The sequence below is a fragment of the Pseudophryne corroboree genome, chromosome 3 (genome assembly GCF_028390025.1).
Source record: "Pseudophryne corroboree isolate aPseCor3 chromosome 3, aPseCor3.hap2, whole genome shotgun sequence".
Taxonomy (NCBI): domain Eukaryota; kingdom Metazoa; phylum Chordata; class Amphibia; order Anura; family Myobatrachidae; genus Pseudophryne; species Pseudophryne corroboree.
The window spans coordinates 487432381-487454335 of record NC_086446.1 but is presented as its reverse complement, the minus strand read 5'-3'; the positions used below and the strand labels follow the sequence as shown (position 1 = coordinate 487454335).

At 47.9% G+C, this 21955-nt stretch overlaps 1 protein-coding gene across 3 annotated transcripts in view; it reads left to right on the top strand.

Annotated features, from left to right (window-relative positions):
- The window catches only part of TEX2 (testis expressed 2), a 180564-nt gene that overhangs the window by 115507 nt on the left and 43102 nt on the right, over positions 1–21955 (top strand). For all 3 annotated transcript variants that reach the window (XM_063960910.1, XM_063960908.1, XM_063960909.1), the window contains exons 5-6: positions 4708–4916; positions 18293–18433. In XM_063960910.1, the coding sequence (XP_063816980.1) occupies positions 4708–4916; positions 18293–18433 (350 nt within the window). The remainder of the gene's footprint in view (positions 1–4707; positions 4917–18292; positions 18434–21955) is intronic.

Here is a 21955-nt window from a genome sequence, read left to right as displayed (position 1 = left end):
TCTAGGATATTTATGTGAAGAGATGTTTCCATGCTTGACCACAAGCCTTGGAAATTTTTTCCTTGTGTGACTGCTCCCCAGCCTCTCAGGCTGGCATCCGTGGTCACCAGCATCCAATCCTGAATGCCGAATCTGCGGCCCTCTAGAAGATGAGCCCTCTGTAACCACCACAGGAGAGACACCCTTGTCCTTGGAGATAGGGTTATCCGCTGATGCATCTGAAGATGCGATCCGGACCATTTGTCCAGCAGATCCCACTGAAAAGTTCTTGCATGGAATCTTCCGAATGGAATCGCTTCGTAAGAAGCCACCATTTTTCCCAGGACTCTCGTGCATTGATGCACTGACACCTGTCCTTGTTTTAGGAGGTTCCTGACTAGCTCGGATAACTCCCTGGCCTTCTCCTCCGGGAGAAAAACCTTTTTCTGGACTGTGTCCAGAATCATCCCTAGGAAATCCCTAGGAACAGTAGACGTGTTGTTGGAATCAGCTGTGATTTTGGGATATTTAGAATCCACCCGTGCTGACGTAGCACTACTTGAGATAGTGCTACTCCGACCTCTAACTGTTCCCTGGACCTTGCCCTTATCAGGAGATCGCCCAAGTAAGGGATAATTAATACGCCTTCTCTTCGAAGAAGAATCATCATTTCGGCCATTACCTTGGTAAAGACCCGTGGTGCCGTGGACAATCCAAACGGCAGCGTCTGAAACTGATAATGACAGTTTTGTATCACAAACCTGAGGTACCCTTGGTGAGAAGGGTAGATTGGGACATGGAGATAAGCATCTTTGATGTCTAGAGATACCATATAGTCCCCTTCTTCCAGGTTCGCTATCACTGCTCTGAGTGACTCCATCTTGAATTTGAACCTTTTTATGTAAGTGTTCAAAAATTTTAGATTTAAAATTGGTCTCACCGAGCCGTCCGGCTTCGGTACCACAAACAGCGTGGAATAATACCCCTTTCCCTGTTGTAGGAGGGGTACCTTGATTATCACCTGCTGGGAATACAGCTTGTGAATAGCTTCCAATACTGCCTCCCTGTCGGAGGGAGACGTTGGTAGAGCAGACTTCAGGAACCGGCGAGGGGGAGACGTCTCGAATTCCAATTTGTACCCCTGTGATACTACCTGCAGGATCCAGGGGTCCACTTGCGAGCGAGCCCACTGCGCGCTGAATTTCTTGAGACGACCCCCCACCGTGCCTGAGTCCGCATGTAGAGCCCCAGCGTCATGCTGAAGACTTGGCAGAAGCGGGTGAGGGCTTCTGCTCCTGGGAAGAGGCTGCCTGGTGTAGTCTTTTTCCCCTTCCTCTGCCCCGGGGCAGAAATGAGCTGCCTTTTTCCCGCTTGCCCTTATAGGGACGAAAGGACTGAGTTTGAAAAGACTGTGTCTTTTTCTGCTGAGAGGTGACCTGGGGTAAAAAGGTGGATTTTCCAGCCGTTGCCGTGGCCACCAGGTCCGATAGACCGACCCCAAATAACTCCTCCCCTTTATACGGCAATACTTCCATATGTCGTTTGGAATCCGCATCACCTGACCACTGTCGCGTCCATAACGTTCTTCTGGCAGAAATGGACATCGCACTCACTCTAGATGCCAGGGTGCAAATATCCCTCTGTGCATCTCGCATATATAGTAATGCATCCTTTAAATGCTCTATAGTTAATAATATACTGTCCCTATCCAGGGTATCAATATTTTCAGTCAAGGAATCCGACCAAGCCACTCCAGCGCTGCACATCCAGGCTGAGGCGATTGCTGGTCGCAGTATAACACCGGTATGTGTGTATATACCTTTTAGGATATTTTCCAGCCTTCTATCAGCTGGTTCCTTGAGGGCGGCCGTATCAGGAGACGGTAACGCCACTTGTTTTGATAAGCGTGTGAGCGCCTTATCTACCCTAGGGGGTGTTTCCCAACGTGCCCTAACCTCTGGCGGGAAAGGGTATAGTGCCAATAATTTATTAGAAATCAGCAGTTTTTTATCGGGGGAAACCCACGCTTTATCACACACCTCATTTAATTCATCTGATTCAGGAAAAACTACTGGTAGTTTTTTCACACCCCACATAATACCCTTTTTTGTGGTACTTGTAGTGTCAGAAATGTTCAATGCCTCCTTCATTGCCGTGATCATGTAACGTGTGGCCCTACTGGACATTACGTTTGTCTCCTCACCGTCGACACTGGATTCAGTATCCGTGTCTGGGTCTGTGTCGACCATCTGAGGTAACGGGCGTTTTAGCGTTCCTGACGGTGTCTGAGACGCCTGAACAGGCACTAATTGGTTTGCCGGCTGTCTCATGTCGTCAACAGTTTTTTGCAAAGTGCTGACATTGTCACGTAATTCTTTAAATACGACCATCCAATCAGGTGTCGACTCCCTAGGAGGTGACATCACTAACACAGGCAATTGCTCTGCTTCCACATCATTTTCCTCCTCATACATGTCGACACAATCGTACCGACACCCAGCACACACACAGGGAATGCTCTGATAGAGGACAGGACCCCACGAGCCCTTTGGGGAGACAGAGGGAGAGTTTGCCAGCACACACCAGAGCGCTATATATATATATATATATATATATATACAGGGATAACCTTATATAAGTGTTTCTCCCTTTATAGCTGCTGTTTTATATTTGCTGCCAATAGTGCCCCCCCTCTCTTGTTTTACCCTGATTCTTGTAGCAGGGGAGAGTCAGGGAGCCGTCCTTCCAGCGGAGCTGTGAAAGAAAATGGCGCTTGTGTGCTGAGGAGAAAGGCTCCGCCCCCTTCACGGCGGCCTTTTCTCCCGCTTTTTTCAGGAAAACTGGCAGGGGTTAAATGTATCCATATAGCCCAGGAGCTATATGTGATGCATTTCTTTAGCCATATAAGGTTTTTATAGTGTTTTATTGCGTCTCAGGGCGCTCCCCCCCAGCGCCCTGCACCCTCAGTGACCGGAGTGTGAAGTGTGCTGAGAGCAATGGCGCACAGCTGCAGTGCTGTGCGCTACCTTATTTGAAGACAGGAACGTCTTCTGCCGCCGCTTTCTCCGGACCTCTTCGCTCTTCTGGCTCTGTATGGGGGCCGGTGGCGCGGCTCCGGGACCCATCCAGGCTGAACCTGTGATCGTCCCTCTGGAGCTAATGTCCAGTAGCCAAGAAGCCCAATCCACTCTGCACGCAGGTGAGTTCGCTTCTTCTCCCCTTAGTCCCACGATGCAGTGAGCCTGTTGCCAGCAGGACTCACAGAAAATAAAAAACCTATTTAAACTTTTACTTCTAAGCAGCTCAGGAGAGCCACCTAGCCTGCACCCTTCTCGTTCGGGCACAAAAATCTCCATGGTCCTTACGGAAGTCCCAGCATCCACTACGGACTACGAGAAATAGAATTATCGGTAAGTAAATTCTTATTTTTTTTAATTATTATTATTTTTAAATGAGTGTTCAGTGCACTGTGATTCTGCTGTAAGATTGCAGCTGCAGCAGGTTTACTACATTTGCATAATTGGGATTGTCTTCAATGGGGACATAGCCTGTGGCCCCCATCCTAATCAACTTGCAACTTGCACCAGAGTAGAAATCCAGACGTCTGTGTCTTTTGCATATTTTCGTGTATCTGCTGTGTACAAGATCGCAGCTGCGAATGCATTAGCGTACAACTCTGAATCAGCCCCTACAACACCTGTCCCGACACCCATGTTGTAATTGCAACTTGTCAGGAAACAAGACATATGCGTGGGCACACACACGCACACACACACACACACACACAAAAAAAAAGGTGAGAGACCCACAAGTTGCAATGGAACAGTTGGTACAACTGGGAATGTACATGTGTTCAAACTGAAATCTAAATTGCAGTGTGAAAAATTAAGCAGTCAGTATTTACCCTGCACAGAAACTATATAACCCACCCAAATCTAACTCTCTCTGCACATGTTACATCTGCCACACCTGCAGTGCACATGGTTTTGCCCAGTTGTGTGCTTTTTTGGTTTGCTAACAAATCTGAATAACCCCCAATGTGCGGAAATCATTCCAACACTACCACCTTGGTTGTATCCAAGGTGATATTCATGCTATATGTAAAGACTGATTCATCCGAGCTCCAGGGCAGATTCCTCCTACTATGACCTTTTTTTTTTAGACCCGAGAGCTGTGATGTAGGAGAAAGGTAACCAAAAGTGAGTGTGAAGTTTACTGTCCCATATGTAGAAGACTCTCTGCTGGGTAACTTGCACTGCGATCTCACGCTTTTTGGGTGCTGAGATGTTGGGAGGAAAGCACCCAAACGAGAGCATGAACTATGTTTGCTTTATGTAGAGCTGTTTTTAACTACAGCTCCTATTAGGGATGGCCACCGATGAGTCAAAATCATTGATGGTCTATGACCGATGTCGAATACTTTCACCATCAATGGGGGAGAACCAGATGGTTTCCCGCCATTGATTGTTCAGTGCTACCAATATTTTTTTCTCCTCAAAGTGTCAGGGCCTGAAGCTTAGCCATGGATGGATAACCCACCGATGGCCATCCTTATCTCCTATGCACTTGTGAGGCCTTAGAGATGTTATGTAGTAAAAAGACATCCCAGAGCCAGGTTGAGTCCGTCGCTGCCTATGGTATTGAGTTATTTAATCTTATTATGGCATATAGTGCATAAGGCACAATATGGTGGGTAAATGATGGGTAGAGCTTGTTTGTTTCACACAGGGATCCTGACACACAGCCGGAGCAGCAGCAAGGGTAGCATGGATGAAGTCATGTCCCAGCCCCGGAACAAGGAGTTACCAGGAACCGTCAAGCAAAAAATGCTGTTGGATTACGATGTTTACATGGCAAGGTGTATCCCGCAAGAGGAGAAGAGCCCAGATGAGAGCCCCGTACACAGTGCTAACAGCAGTCCCACTGCAGCTAAAAAGGTAAGAGGGGTCTGATCATGGCGGACAATGGGGGCAGATGCTTCTCCTATATGGGGCAATGTATAATAGCCTACGATATGCAGGCTGTTTGGGATTTTCTGCGAGTCTGCCCATAGGCAATCATTTTCAAGGCAAAACTGACCTGGTTTTACCTTGCAAATGATTGCTGCTTTAAAAATATGGGCAGACTCGCAGAAAATCCCAAACAGCCTACACATCACAGCCTATTAAATATTGCCCATAGTCTGATATATGGGTAGCTGAGCATTATGGTTAGTGCATCAACTAATAAAAATCTATTGGGGGACAGTGTGGTTATAAAAATATACTATACAAATGAAACATAGTGTGTGGACTGCGGCATGAAGGGCCAACCGGGGGAATTCATCAATATGGGTTCATGCTTAAGATACTTTGTCAATCATTCGAGAGGACATAACTTGCAGACAACATGGATACTACAGTTGCTGGGCCCATGTAAATATGCTAACACAACCACTAAATTTAATTGGCAGGAGGGCGGATCTTGGTGTAGTTTCTATAGAAATAAACCAAGCAGTCATGTTCATCAATGTTCCTGCTCTACCAGATAACTGACCAACAGGGACTATTTCCACTCTTGGGTGTCCACGACACACATAGAGTGGGAATAGAACCCAGCGGGCCCGCAAGGGGCTTTTTGCACTCGCCCCCCTCCTCCGCTGGGATTCCGGCATCGGTATGCTGCTGGGATCCCAATTTATAATCGGAGGTTAAATTTAGAGCTCATGCAGAATCCTTTGGATATCTCATCACTTGCAAGTCTTTTCAGAAAAGGTTTTCTTTCCTGAAGCAAAAGAAACACTATTCCCAGCTGTTTGCACTGGTCCTTAAACAGTGCACTCTATATGTTTGATTACTGCCTGAAACTTCATAACAGTGATGGAATGGTTAAAGGGTCATTTTAAAGGAAGGTCTGGAAGTGTTGAGATATCCACACAATATCATTAATCCCCTGTATTAGTTACCATTACTAGCACCTCGGTTCTACATTGTTTACTCCCTCAGTAACCTGCCATTGACTGCCATTAACTTATTGTTACTCTCTCAGTAACCTGCCATTGACTGCCCCCTGATCACTCACTGCTCCTTTATAGTTCAGAGGGGAACTGATCCTACATACAGTATCTGTGCATTTGTGAAGCATGAGCCAGCTTATCAAAGATCAGGTTTCATTTTGGCACCCTGGGGCAATGTATGCAGTATTCTAGGGCGTCAATTAGGTGCCAGTGCAGGCAGAGCAGATACTCATTACAGAGTTCTCTGCGGCTGTGTAAGGAGCAGATATATTGTAGCGGCACATATCGTGCCGCTATAGCACTTCCTGCTTTTGTCTCATTACTGAGACAAAACAAGAAGGTACATCGACAAGATGTATTATCTTGTCTGCCGGAGCAGGGGAGTGAAAACTCCCCCTCTGGCGATGCCTGTCGCAAGATCTCTGGTGCGCATCATGGAGCTCTGTCCCTGCTGTGGAGATAGGCCATCGACACCTGCAGCTGTAAAAATCGATAGCTGCAGGTGTCTGAACCGTCAGCGCTGCTAACGCTAAGTTCGTACATTGCCCTGCACATCAGCGTGCTATCTTTTAGATAGCCGCACCGATAATAAAAGGAACTGGAGAGTTAAGAGTCTGGGCACCGAATAGTAGCCTATTTTTTCCCAGCAGCCCCTCTCCATTATACCCCGCAACCAACCAGTTAAGTTAGCAAGCCCATAGCTAGAAGCGAGGAAGAGGAGAGGGAGAAAGAGGACCAGCACACACTCAGAGAAACACACAAAGGAAAATTGTCCAGAGAACTAGTACCATAGGAGCTATGGGGTAGATTTATTAAGCCTGGAGAAGTAATAAAGTGGAAGGTGATAACGCACCAGCCAGTCAGCTCCTAACTGTCATTTTTCAAACCCAGCCTGGAACTTTACAGAAGATGATTGGCCGGGGCTTTATCACCTTACACTTTATCACTTCACCAGGCTTAATAAATCTGCGCCTAAATCTCTCAAGCCAGGTGCACCAGAGTGGGTGCCCTGTGCCCCCCATGCGACTTGTTTATTGAGAGATCTCTACATAGGACACAAGGATAACCTCTGAGGTTACAGAGGAAAACATTTCATACCCAGCAAAGGAGAGGGTTCTTCACAGTAAGGGCAGTAAGGATTTGGAACTCTCTGCCAGAGAAGGTAGTAATGGCGGACTCGGTCAATATGTTTAAAAATGGATTAGATAAACTTCTAACTGAAAAAGATATCCAGGGATGCAGCATTTAAAATGAATGTCATTTAGTATGGTAGTATTGGAAGCATGCTTTCTCTGACGTCCTAGTGGATGCTGGGTACTCCGTAAGGACCATGGGGTATAGACGGGCTCCGCAGGAGACTGGGCACTCTTAAAAGAAAGATTAGGTACTATATCTGGTGTGCACTGGCTCCTCCCTCTATGCCCCTCCTCCAGACCTCAGTTAGTATCTGTGCCCGGCCAGAGCTGGATGCACCCTAGGGGCTCTCCTGAGCTTCCTAGAAAAGAAAGTATTTGTTAGGTTTTTTATTTTCAGTGAGATCTGCTGGCAACAGACTCACTGCGACGTGGGACTGAGGGGAGAGAAGCGAACCTACCTGCTTGCAGCTAGCTTGGGCTTCTAAGGCTACTGGACACCATTAGCTCCAGAGGGATCGAACACAGGCCCAGTCCTCGGTCGTCCGGTCCCGGAGCCGCGCCGCCGTCCCCCTTGCAGAGCCAGAAGAACGAAGAGAAGTTGAAAATCGGCGGCTGAAGACTCCGGTCTTCATTAAGGTAGCGCACAGCACTGCAGCTGTGCGCCATTGCTCCCTTAGCACACCACACACTCCGGTCACTGATGGGTGCAGGGCGCTGGGGGGGGGGGGCGCCCTGGGCAGCAATTAGATTACCTTACTTGGCGAAAAGCACATAATACAGTCTGATAAACTGTATATGTGCATTAACCCCCGCCATTAAAGTACATAAAAGGACAGAAGCCCGCCGCTGAGGGGGCCGGGCCTTCTTCCTCAGCACACCGGCGCCATTTTCTCTTCACAGCTCAGCTGGAAGGAAGCTCCCCAGGCTCTCCCCTGCAGTATCCTGGTACACAAAGGGCAAAAAAGAGAGGGGGGGGGGGGCACATAAATTTAGGCGCAAAACTGTGTATATAAGCTGCTATAGGGGAAAAATCACTCAGTATAGTGTACATCCCTGTATTATATAGCGCTGTGGTGTGTGCTGACATACTCTCTCTCTGTCTCTCCAAAGGGCCTGGTGGGGGAACTGTCTTCAAATAGAGCATCCCCTGTGTGTGTGGTGTGTCGGTACGCGTGTGTCGACATGTCTGAGGTAAAAGGCTCCTCTAAGGAGGTGATAGAGCGGATATGTGTGTGGGAGGGTGTCTCCGTCGACAACGCCGACACCTGTTTGGATATGTGTAAGTGCTGAGGTAAAATGATTGCACAAAAGGTTAGGGAACAGAAAGGAAATCTACCCTGGTCTGTCCCTATGTCACAGAGTCCTTCAGAGTCTCTCTATGTTCACTATCCAAAATAACAAAGTATCGACACGGAGTTTAACTCCACTGTCGACTACGATAATGCAAAGTTACAGCCAAGAGGGCTAAAAGATATTCAATATATGATTATTGGAATAAAAGATGATTTGCATATCACTGATGACTCATCTGTCCCTGACACGAGAGTACACATATTAAGGGGAAGAATGCTGAGGTAAATTTCCCTCCTCTCATGAGGAAAAAGAGCGGGAATCTCCAGACAAGAGACGGCAGCTTCCCACAAGAGAATTCTCAGGCTGTATCCTTTCCCGACTAGGGCCAGGATGTGTTGAGAATCTTCCCCTTGGGTGTTCTGTTTGCACTAGCTATTCTCAGGGATCCTGCAGATAGTGTGCACATTCTAGTATACTACCCAGACCGGCGATTGTGTCGGCATGGGTTTATAGCGCTGTGGCAGCGTGGACAGGTACCTTATCAGCAGAGATTGAGACCCTAGTATGCATATAAATATTTTAAGATGCTGTCTTAAGTGATAGATATATAAATATAAAGCATGCCCAAAGGGACATGAGTATACTGGGTCCTAGAGACAAAAGCTATGTCGATTTCTGCTTGATGTGTCCTGTAGAATATACATTGGACAGATGATGCCGACTTAAGAGGCATATGGAAGGCTGAGGATTGTGTGGAGAAAGGTTCTCGGGCCTGGTCTCCACAGCAATAGCTGGTAATTCTGATATTTTGCCTTATATTCCTGCACAGCCTAGGAAAGCACGACATTATTAAATGCAGCTTTTCGAATAAAGAAACAAGAAAGTCTGAGGTGCGTCCTTTCTTGTCAGAGCCGGGGGCAGAGGAAAGAAGCTGTACAACACAGCTAGTCCCCAGGAACAGAAGTCCTCCCCGGCCTCTACAAAAATCCACCACATGTCGCTGGGGCTCCACAGGCGGAGCTAGGCCCGGTGGGGACACGCCTTCGTAAGTTCAGCCACATGTGGGTTCACTCCCTGTTAGATCCCTGGGCAATAGAAATTGTATCGCAGGGATACAGGCTGGACTGTGAGAAGATGCCCCCTCACAGAGGACCCGGCGGGCTTCCCCCCAAGAGAGGGAGCCAGTGTTAACTGCAATTCGTAAATTGTATCTTCAACAGGTGGTGGTCAACAACAAGAGGGTGTTATTATTCGACCATGTTATAATCCCGAAACCAGACGGTTCGGTTAGACCCATATTGTATTAAAATCCCTGAACATATACCTGAAAAGGTTCAGGTTTAAGATGGAGTCGCTAAGAGCGGTCATTGCAAGCCTGAAATGAATCGGGACATAAGGGATGCATACCTTCGTGTCCCCATTTATCCACCTCATCAGGCGTACCTCAGAATTGCGGTACGGGATTGTCATTACCAATTTCACCAAGGTAATGGCGGATATGATGGTGCTCCTGCGGAAGCAAGGTGTCACTATTATCACATACTTGGATGATCTCCTCATAAAAGCGAGATCAAGAGAGCAGTTGCTGGACAGCGTATCACCTTCTCTGGAAGTGAAACGGCAACACGACTGGATTCTATATATTCCGAAGTCGCAGTTGGTTCCTACAGCTCATCTGCCTCGCCTAGGCATGATCCTAGACACAGACCAGAAGAGGGTTTATCTCCCGATAGAGAGAGCTCAGGAGCTCATGACACTGGTCAGGAATCCTTTGAAAACCAAAACAGGTGTCAGTGCATCACTGCACTCGAGTCCTGGGAAGGATGATGGCATCATACGAGGCCATCCCCTTTGGCTGGTTCCATGCAAGGACAATGGAACTTACTGGACAAGTGGTCCGGATCACATCTTCAGATGCATCGGTTAATCACCCTATCCCCCAGGGCCAGGGTGTCTCTCCTGTGGTGGCTGCGGAGTGCTCACCTTCTCGAGGGCCGCAGATTCGGCATTCAGGACTGGGTCCTGGTGACCACGGATGCAAGCCTCCGAGGGTGGGGGGCAGTTACACAGGGAAGAAAATTCCAAGGTTGTGGTCAAGCCAACAGACTTGCCTTCACATCAATATCCTGGAACTAAGGGCCATATACAACGCCCTAAGTCAAGCGGAGTTCCTGCTTCGCGACCAACCGGTTCTGATCCAGTCAGACCGCAGGGGCTCATGTAAACCGCCAGGGCGGCACAAGGAGCAGGGTGGCGAGGGTAGAAGCCACCAGAATTCTTCGCTGGGCGGAGAATCAAGTAAGCGCACTGTCAGCAGTGTTTATTCCGGGAGTGGACACGACCTCCACTCGGGAAAGTGGTGACTTCATCAGGAAGTCTTCACGCAGTTTTGCAAATTGATGGAAACTGCCTCAGGTGGACTACATGGCGTCCCACCTCAATAAAAAGATAAAAAAGGTTTTACGCTGGGTCAAGGGACTCTCAGGCGATAGCTGTGGTCGCACTAGTAACACCGTGGGTGTTCCAGTCGGTCTATATATTCCCTCCTCTTCCTCTCAGACCCAAGGGCTGAGAATTGTAATAAACGGAGGAGTGTGAACAATATTCTTTGCTCCGGATTGGCCAAGAAGGACTCGGTACCCGGAACTGCAAGAAATGCTCTCAGAGGACCCATGGCCTCTGCCTCTCAATCAGGACATGTTGCAACAGGGACCCTGTCTGATCCAAGACTTACCGCGGCTGCGTTGGAAGGCATGACGGTTGAACGCCGGATCCTAGCGGAAAAGGGCATTCTGGATGCAGTTATTCCTACGCTGATAAAGGCTAGGAAAGACGTGACAGCAAGACTTTTTCACTGTATATGGCGAAAATAGGTTGCTTGGTGTGTGGCCGGGAAGGCCCTACAGAGGAATTCCAGGGGGGTCGATTCCTGCACTTCCTACAGTCAGGAGTGACTATGGGCCTAAAATTAGGATCCATAAAGGCCAAGATTTCGGCCCTATCCCTTTTTCTCTCAAAAAGAACTGGCTTCACTGCCTGAAGTTCGGACGTTGTTACAGGGGTGCTGCATATTCAGCCCCTTTTGTGCCTCCAGTGGCACCTTGGGTTCTTAACGTGTGTTGGATTCCTAAAATCCCACTGGTTTGAGCCACTTAAGACCGTGGAGCTAAAATATCTCACATGGAAAGTGGTCATGCTTTTGGCCTTAGCTTGGACTAGGCGTGTGTCAGAATTGGCGTCTTTGTCATGTAAAAGCCCATATCTGATCTTCCATATGGAAAGGGCAGAATGGAGGACTCGTCCCCAATTTCTCCCTAAGGTGGTATCATCGTTTCATTTGAACCAACCTATTGTGGTGCCTGCGGCTACTAGGGACTTGGAGGATTCCAAGTTGCTGGACGTAGTCCGGGCCCTGAAACTTTGTTTCCAGGACGGCTAGAGTCAGAAAAACTGACTCGCTATTTATCCTGCATGCACCCAACAAGCTGGTTGCTCCTGCTTCAAAGCAGACTATTGCTCGCTGGATCTGTAGCACGATTCAGCTTGCACATTCTGCGGCTGGACTGCCGCATCCTAAATTAGTAAAAGCCCATTCCACGAGGAAGGTGGGCTCTTCTTGGGCGGCTGCCCGAGGGGTCTCGGCATTACAACTTTGCCGAGCTGCTACTTGGTCGGGTTCAAACACTTTTGCAAAATTCTACAAGTTTGATACCCTGGCTTAGGAGGACCTTGAGTTTGCTCATTCGGTGCTGCAGAGTCATCCGCACTCTCCCGCCCGTTTGGGAGCTTTGGTATAATCCCCATGGTCCTTACGGAGTACCCAGCATCCACTAGGACGTCAGAGAAAATAAGAATTTACTCACCGGTAATTCTATTTCTCGTAGTCCGTAGTGGATGCTGGGAGCCCGTCCCAAGTGCGGACTCTCTGCAATACATGTATATAGTTATTGCAAGACTAAAGGGTTATTGTATGAGCCATCTGTTGAGAGAGGCTCAGTTATTGTTCATACTGTTAACTGGGTATAGTTATCACGAGTTATACGGTGTGATTGGTGTGGCTGGTATGAGTCTTACCCTGGATTCCAAATCCTTTCCTAGTAATGTCAGCTCTTCCGGGCACAGTTTCCCTAACTGAGGTCTGGAGGAGGGGCATAGAGGGAGGAGCCAGTGCACACCAGATATAGTACCTAATCTTTCTTTTAAGAGTGCCCAGTCTCCTGCGGAGCCCGTCTATACCCCATGGTCCTTACGGAGTACCCAGCATCCACTACGGACTACGATAAATAGAATTACCGGTGAGTAAATTCTTATTTTCTAGTTGTGAACTAGACTTAAAAATAAATAAAAATGCTTGAGTAGTTAGGGAAGAACCAATGGACACAAACAGAATAGTGTAGGATTTTAATACAACTCGATGGACAACTTGTCTTTTTTTAACCTCATTAACTATGTAACTATGTTTCACCAGAGCCACAGTTTCCATATCTTAAGAAAGTTTCATGGGAGACTCTGTGTCAGCCAGAGGCTTCTTGAGGAGTTGATGGATAAATCTGATCCACCACACTAGAGCATTGCTCAGATAAGACTAAGGGGGTTATTCAGAGTTGTTAGCAAGTACACAACTGGGCAAAACCATGTTGTACTACAGCGGGAGGGAGGGGGGGGTTGCAGATTTAACGTGCAGATAGAGTTAGATTTGAGTGGGTTATATTGTTTCTGTGCAGGGTAAATACTGGCTGCTTCATTTTTACACTGCAATTTAGATTTCAGTTTGAACACACCCCACCCAAATCTAACTCTCTCTGCACATGTTACATCGCCCCGCCCCCCCCCCCCCCCCTCCCCCCTGCAGTGCAACATGGTTTTGCAGATTAGTGTACTTTTTTGGTTTGCTAACAAACCTGAATTAGACCCTAAGTGCTAAGTCTGATGCCTGCTAGGGGAATGCTTTTGTATTTTAGAATCCATGAGAAATAGCAGCCGTACATGATCTGCGTGCACCTCTGAATTGGGCGTATGTGTGAACACAAATAGTCTCACCAGAGGACAAGCATATTAGACTGTCAAGACGTAGATCACTTCTAGTACTCGTTTGATCAAGAGAAATGTGAGTGAGAGCTGGGAAGACACTACCGAGTAATGTGCTAAATCAGTGGTGGGGAACCTCAGGGCCGCAGGCCTTATACGGCCCGGAGAAGCATTTTGTCCGGCTCGGGACCCTGCCAAGGCATCTGCACAGTGTTGAGCCGTCCTCCGCGCACGGCATCATACGAGATGTAGTTTTCTCACACTGTGAACTGTGTACAGTGTAAGAAAACTACATCTCTCATGATGCAGTGCGTAGGAGACGGCACCGGGTAGTGATGTGAGGTAGGGATGGCCATTGGTGGGTTATCCATCGATGGTTACCATTGAAGGTACCATCGGTGCATAACCTCAAAGGTGGGAAACCATCTGTAAGGGAGCCATCTGGTTCTCCCCAATCAATGGTAAAAGTATTTACCATTGGTCATAGACCATCGATTATTCTGTAATGTGAGGCAGTATTGAGAGAAATCTCAACGGGCTGGAGGAATGGCTGTGTTTCAGTGCAGAGTGGACCCAGGGCCTGGGCCAGTGGAATGCAGGGCAGGAGGAATGGCTGTGGCTGCGCTGTGGTGCAGAGTGGACCCAGGGCCAGGGCCTGGACTAGTGGTGTACAGGAGTCTGGATGGGACCTGGGCAGTGGTGGTGTGTGCCCTGCTGGCACTATACTGGGGCATTATGTTTGTCTGGCATTACTGGGGGCAGTATGTGTGAGCAGCGATTGCTGCGGACATTATGTGTAAGGCCACGCCCACTTTCCTAAGCGAGTGCGCGCATTGTGGGGGGAAGAAGTACTTCAAAAATGGCCCACAAATGATTTTGAACAAATCCAAATGGCCCTTGGCAGAAAAAGGTTCCCATCCTTGTGCTAAATATAGGATAATGAGAAATACATAATATATTTGTATATATCAAAAGGGGTCTAAAATGACCTATATTAAAAAGTATTCATTTTAAAGGAGGAGTTATCCTTCTTGATAAAAAAAGAACAACAAAATATTCATATTGAATGACACTTCCAAAGTCAGGTATGTTCTTTTTTTTAATAAAGTAATTTTTATTCAGTACTCTGGAGAAGAAGGTACAGACAGTGCAGAGCATCATCATATCACAAACAGTACACCAAATTATTTTGAATCAAAGCCACATTTGTGAGCGAAGTTTTCAGCAGTGGAATATCAGGCCAAGTCTATAAGGGAATATACAAGGATTTTCTATTATTCGGACCATTAGGGTCTGCAAAATCCGTAGCCAAATATATTAGTCTCCATTAACTTTTATATTTACACCCTTAACCTAAACAGTAAGAAAAATAACAAAAGAGAGAAGCAAAGTGAGAATGAACCATCAGATTCAGGACCACAGTAGTCATGCATATAAATAGGCTAACACGCAGGGCCCAACCGCCAAACATCTCAAGTATATTACAGTAAGCATCAAGTTTTTGATATGTTAGCACTTCAGTGCCCACTATATGTCGGGAACCAGGTGAGAATGGGGGGAGTCTAGCCATGGAGACCAAACCTTTTCAAATTTGGCTGATGCATTTTGTTTCATATATATGTATCTTTCCTTAATTATTGTGTCATTAATTAAGGTCTTAAGCGCAGATATTAAAGGGCTGCTAGGGGCCATCCACAGCATCGCAATGCAAACCTTAGCCAAGGCACATACACTGCGAGCATAAAGAGAAGTTTAGCATCCCATCCCCAAAATACAGAATTGTGGGGTAAGCAGTCCGCCAGTCACTCCCGTACTCTCCAGAATTGACCTGACCCCCAACCAGAACACCCTCAACCTCGGGCAATCCCACACCAGATGCCAGAATGTTCCCACCGCCCCCCCGCACTTAGGACAAAGGCCAGATCCGCCCGTCCCAAAAGCAGCCAACCTAACTGGAGTCATATATGTTCTGTGTAAAATGAAGAATTGAATTTGCTGATATCTGAGAGATTTGGTAACTTTGGCGGGGTATTCCAGAGCAAGGACCCAGTCCTCCTCTGTTATTAAACCCATATCCTCCTCCCACTTTCCACGGAGACGTGTCAAAGGGTCCGTATGGAGCTTGGTAAGAAGATATCCATACGCAAGGGAGACCATCTTAGCCCGACCCAAAGTAGCCACAAAGGTCTTGATGGGGAATGGGAGGATTCGTGGGGGGGATTCAGCAAATTGGGACTGGAGGGCGTGGCGAAGCTGGAGATATCTGAAGAAATAAGAATTAGGTAGGTCAAACTCTTCTCTCAATTGTTGAAAGGATTTGAGATTATTATCTAGGTAGAGTTGAGAAATAGAGACCACCGATCTAGGGGCCCATACCTCCCGCCCCTCAAGTGTATGTAATTCAGGGAGCCAATCAGAGTACCAGAGGGGGGTATCCGGGTCCAGGCCATCGTACCTCAAGAGGTCTCTCAGGGCCCGCCATATCTTTAAGGCCTGGTAAATGATAGGGGGAAGAAACCGAGCCATGCTCCCACTCAGTAGCACCTGCACAGGAGAGAGGTGGGGAAAGTAGCAGCGAATAAACTCACAATGTAAGGAGTCAGCCCCAGAGTCTTGCGCCCATACACTGATATGAGTCAGCTGAGCAGCGTAGTAATCCATCTGAAAATTAGGCAGAGCCAGGCCACCGTCAGATCGCTGCCTGGTGAGGGTTTTCAGCTGTATCCTAGGTCGCCTGTTAGCCCAAATCAGTGAGGATAAAACACTATTTAATTTCCTAAAAAATATTGGATAAATATATACCGGGGACTGAAGAATAATGTATAAGAGTTTGGGCAGTATAATCATTTTAATGAGGTTAACCCTGCCAGACACCGTCAGTGGAAGCTTACACCAAGTCTTGGATTTGCCCATGACCCACTGCATGGTCGGGTCCAGATTCAGAGGGACAAAATCAGAAGGGTCGTTAGTTATTTGGATTCCGAGGTATTTAAATTGTAACGTCCAACATAATGGCAGGGGGATTTTGGAAACAGTAGGAGGGGGGCCTATGACTGGCATAATGTATGATTTAGGCCAGTTAATTCTAAGACCCGAGTAATCTCCAAAGTTCTCTATCACACGCAGCAGAATGGGCATTGACTTGGTGTAATCCTGCAAAAACAACAACATGTCATCGGCGTAAAGAGCTATTCTATCCTCACGTGAACCCGTACAAATTCCCACAATATCTGGATGTGATCTTCTCAAGCAGGCCAGGGGCTCGATGGCCAAGGCAAACAGCGTGGGGGATAGGGGGCAGCCCTGTCTAGTACCACGGGACAGGTGAAAAGAGGGGGATACATAACCGTTCACCAAGATCCTGGCACTCGGATGTTGATACAGTAGTTTAGTCCATTTGATAAAGTTGGGTCCAAAGCCCACACGAGCCATCACCTCCCATAAATAAGCCCATTCAATGCTGTCAAAGGCCTTGGCCGCATCTAACGAGACCACAGCCGAGTCAGAAGGGGAGTCATGTGGGAGTTGTAAAACGGTATACAGTCTACGTAAGTTGATAGACGTGGACTTCCCTGGCATGAAGCCAGTCTGGTCCGGGTGAACAAGGGAGGCGATCACTGTGTTAAGCCGTACTGCCAAAATCTTTGCCAGGACCTTAGCATCGGTGGGAATCAGGGATATCGGTCTATAGGAGTCTGGAGACCCAGGGTCCTTACCGGGCTTTGGGATCACTATTATAACTGCCTCTGACATAGAGGGGGGAAGATCATTATTGGCAAATATATCTAGATATAGGGCATGAAGCCTGGGCCCAAAAAAATCAACATGATTTTTGTATACCTCGGAGGGAATTCCGTCACAACCCGGAGCCTTGCCATTAGGGGACACACCAATGGCCGCAGTCACCTCCTCGAGCGTCAAAGGCGCCTCCAGCAGCTCACAGGCCTCAGAGGAGAGTGTGGGCAGCGGAATACCCCCCAGGTAGTGTGAAAGATCTAAAGCAGAGCATGTCAATTTTGAGCTATAAACCTCAGAGTAATAAGATCGGAATAACTGCGCAATGTCCGGTGTGTCAACAAAGGAGCCATCTCCACCGGACATTTGGGTGATCGTAGTCCCAGGACGATCATAATGTATCAGACGGGCCAGGAGGCCCCCCGTCCTGTCAGCCTGCATATAAATATTAGTAGCCTTAAAGAGGAGGGATCTAGAGTTTTTATCAGACAGGTGGGCTAACCAAGCCGACTGAGCCACTAGCCAGCGTGCCCTTGTCGCGGGGGCACCATCAGATAAATATTGGGACTCCAGTTCCCTAGCATCACCCTCAAGGACCCATTCTCTTTCCCGTGAGGAAGTCTTATGGGCCGCTATACGTCCAATATATGAGCCTCTCAAGAACGCCTTAAATGAATCCCAAACTATTGTGCCCGAGGCAGACCCTACATTGTCGCTAAAGTAACCCTCCCACTGAGTCTCCAGGTCACTGCAGTCACCTAGCTGGGCCAGCCAAGAGGGATGCAACTTCCAGTAGGAGTGCCCCCTCTGACTTTCCACAGCAAGAGTCATCAACTGAGGGGAGTGGTCAGAGACCCCTCTAGCCTCGTAGTGGATGTCTATAATCCCAGGGACGAGGGCGGGGGATACCAACATCAGGTCAATCCTGGAGAAGGAGCCATGAGTGCTGGAAAAACAGGAAAACTGACGGGCCGCAGGGTGACGAAGCCTCCACACATCCACCCACTAGTCAGGTATGTTCAAATGTAAATTAAAATATAAAAAAAAAGTCTTGAGGTGCTTCCTTTCCTTTTCTTCTGCAACTGGATGGTCGAGGAGTACGTGACAGACATTTCTCTTGGCACAGATCGAAACGGTTCAAGCACTGGAGGAGCAACAAGCCTGGGTCAACGCTTTGCTTGGGAGAATGTTTTGGGACTTCCTGGGAGAGAAGTACTGGTCCGATCTGGTGTCCAAAAAGATTCAGATGAAACTTAGTAAAATAAAGGTTGGTGTTTTTCTTCCTGGCAGTGTATAAAATGTGTGCTCGTCTCTAGTGTGAATAACTTTTGTGTGTTTAGTCACAAGTAGCAATGACCATTGATGATTCCGCTGATGGTATTTCGCAATCAATAATAAAACCATTAATGGTGAGCAATCAGTGGTTTGACTGAGCACATGCGCATAGTGAGGAAGGCACTGACCGTCTGGGAGTAGCCACTGTTGACCTCCATCAGACCATTGATGGTTTCTACTTGTCGATGGTCGATTGCTAAACCTAGTCACATGTATGTATTGTCAGTGTTTGGAGCCTCCAGATTATGACTGAGGCTCATACATGTAACCGATCATACGTGCAACCACTTTCTGACTGAGTGAACATATTCATCTACCATCTGGTCAACTTTGTGGCTGATGCCTAGTGATCTGTACACCAGGTTGTGTAGGGAATCTTGCATGAAATATGGTTTGAGTGTACAGTGCATCTGGAAAGTATTCATAGCGCTTCACTTTTTCCACATTTTGTTATGTTACAGCCTTATTCCAAACTGGAATAAATTCATTTCTCTGACGTCCTAGTGGATGCTGGGAACTCCGTAAGGAACATGGGGATTAGCGGCTCCGCAGGAGACTGGGCACAAAAGTAAAAGCTTTAGGACTATCTGGTGTGCACTGGCTCCTCCCCCTATGACCCTCCTCCAAGCCTCAGTTAGATTTTTGTGCCCGGACGAGAAGGGTGCACACTAGGGGCTCTCCTGAGCTTCTTAGTGAAAGTTTTAGTTTTAGGTTTTTTATTTTCAGTGAGACCTGCTGGCAACAGGCTCACTGCATCGAGGGACTAAGGGGAGAAGAAGCGAACTCACCTGAAGTGCAGAGTGGATTGGGCTTCTTAGGCTACTGGACACCATTAGCTCCAGAGGGACCGAACACAGGCCCAGCCTCGGAGCTCGGTCCCAGAGCCGCGCCGCCGGCCCCCTTACATAGCCAGAAGCAAGAAGAGGTCCAGAAAAATCGGCGGCAGAAGACATCAGTCTTCAACAAGGTAGCGCACAGCACTGCAGCTGTGCGCCATTGTTACTCAGGCACACTTCACACCACGGTCACTGAGGGTGCAGGGCGCTAGGGGGGGCGCCCTGAGCAGCAATGTAAAACACCTTGGCTGGCATAAATACACCACATATAACCCCCAGGGCTATATGGATGTATTTTAACCCCTGACAGAACTTACAAAAAAGCGGGAGAAAAGGCCGCCGAGAAGGGGGCGGAGCTTATCTCCTCAGCACACAGGCGCCATTTTCCATCACAGCTCCGCTGGAAGGACGTCTCCCTGACTCTCCCCTGCAGTCCTGCACTACAGAAAAGGGTAAAAAAGAGAGGGGGGGGCACTAATTTGGCGCAGTTTTGATACTAACAGCAACTATAAAGGGAAAAGCACATTTTATAGTGGTATTCCTGTTTATATATAGCGCTCTGGTGTGTGCTGGCATACTCTCCCTCTGTCTCCCCAAAGGGCTAGTGGGGTCCTGTCCTCTATCAGAGCATTCCCTGTGTGTGTGCGGTGTGTCGGTACGATTGTGTCGACATGTTTGAGGAGGAAAATGAGATGGAGGCGGAGCAATTGCCTATTATACAGTTGTCACCCCCTGGGGAGTCGACACCTGAGTGGATGAGCTTATGGAAGGAATTGCGTGACAGTGTCAGCTCGTTACGACAGACAGTTGACGACATGAGACAGCCGGCTACTCAGCTTGTGCCTGTCCAAGGGTCTCAAACGCCATCAGGGGCTTTAAAACGCCCGTTACCTCAAATGGCAGACACAGACACGGATACTGACTCCAGTGTCGACGATGATGAGACAAACGTGACTTCCACTAGGGCCACACGTTACATGATTGAAGCAATTAAAAATGTATTGCATATCTCTGATAATACAAGTACCACTAAAAAGGGTATTATGTTTGGTGAGAAAAAACTGCCTGTAGTTTTTCCTGTATCCGAGGAATTAAATAAAGTGTGTGATGAGGCGTGGGTTTCCCCCGATAAAAAACTGATAATTCCTAAAAGGTTATTGGCATCGTACCCTTTCCCGCCAGAGGATAGGGCACGTTGGGAAACACCCCCTAGGGTGGATAAAGCGCTCACACGTTTGTCAAAACAGGTAGCACTACCCTCTCCTTAAACGGCCGCCCTAAAGGAACCTGCCGATAGAAAGCTGGAGAATATCCTAAAATGTATATACTCTCACACGGGTGTTATACTGCGACCAGCAATCGCCTCAGCCTGGATGTGCAGTGCGGGCCTGGCGTGGTCGGATTCCCTGACTGAAAATATTGATACCCTAGATAGGGACAGTATATTACTGACTATAGAGCATTTGAAGGATGCATTTCTATATATGCGTGATGCACAGAGGGATATTTGCCGACTGGCATCAAGAGTTAGCGCGCTGTCCATTTCTGCTAGAAGAGGTTTATGGACGCGGCAGTGGTCAGGTGATGCGGATTCTAAAAGGCACATGGAAGTATTGCCTTATAAGGGGGAGGAGTTATTTGGGGTAGGTCTATCAGACCTGGTAGCCACGGCAACTGCTGGAAAATCCACATTTTTACCCCAGGTAGCTTCTCAACCTAAGAAGACGCCGTATTATCAGGCGCAGTCCTTTCGGCCCCATAAGGGCAAGCGGGCAAAAGGCGCCTCATTTATGCCCCGAGGGAGAGGAAAAAGGCTGCAACAAACAGCCAGTTCCCAGGAACAAAAGCCCTCTCCCGCCTCCGCAAAGTCCTCAGCATGACGCTGGGGCTTTACAAGCAGACACGGTGGGGGCCCGTCTCAAGAAGTTCAGTGCGCAGTGGGCCCACTCGCAAGTGGACCCCTGGATCCTTCAAGTGGTATCTCAGGGGTACAAATTGGAATTCGAGACGTCTCCCCCTCGCCGTTTTCTAAAGTCTGCTTTACCGACGTCTCCCTCAGACAGGGAGGCAGTATTGGATGCCATTCACAAGCTGTATTCCCAGCAGGTGATAATCAAGGTACCCCTCCTACAACAGGGAAAGGGGTACTATTCCACACTATTTGTGGTACCGAAGCCGGACGGCTCGGTGAGACCAATTTTAAACCTAAAATCCTTGAACACTTACATACAAAGGTTCAAATTCAAGATGGAGTCACTCAGAGCAGTGATTGCAAATCTGGAAGACGGGGACTATATGGTGTCTCTGGACATCAAAGATGCTTACCTACATGTCCCAATTTGCCCTTCTCACCAAGGGTACCTCAGGTTTGTGGTACAGAACTGTCACTATCTGTTTCAGACGCTGCCGTTTGGATTGTCCACGGCACCCCGGGTCTTTACCAAGGTAATGGCCGAAATGATGATACTCCTTCGAAGGAAGGGAGTTTTAGTTATCCCTTACTTGGACGATCTCCTGATAAGGGCAAGATCCAGGGAACAGTTGGAAGTCGGGGTAGCACTATCTCAGATAGTGCTGCGCCAGCACGGTTGGATTCTCAATATTCCAAAATCTCAGCT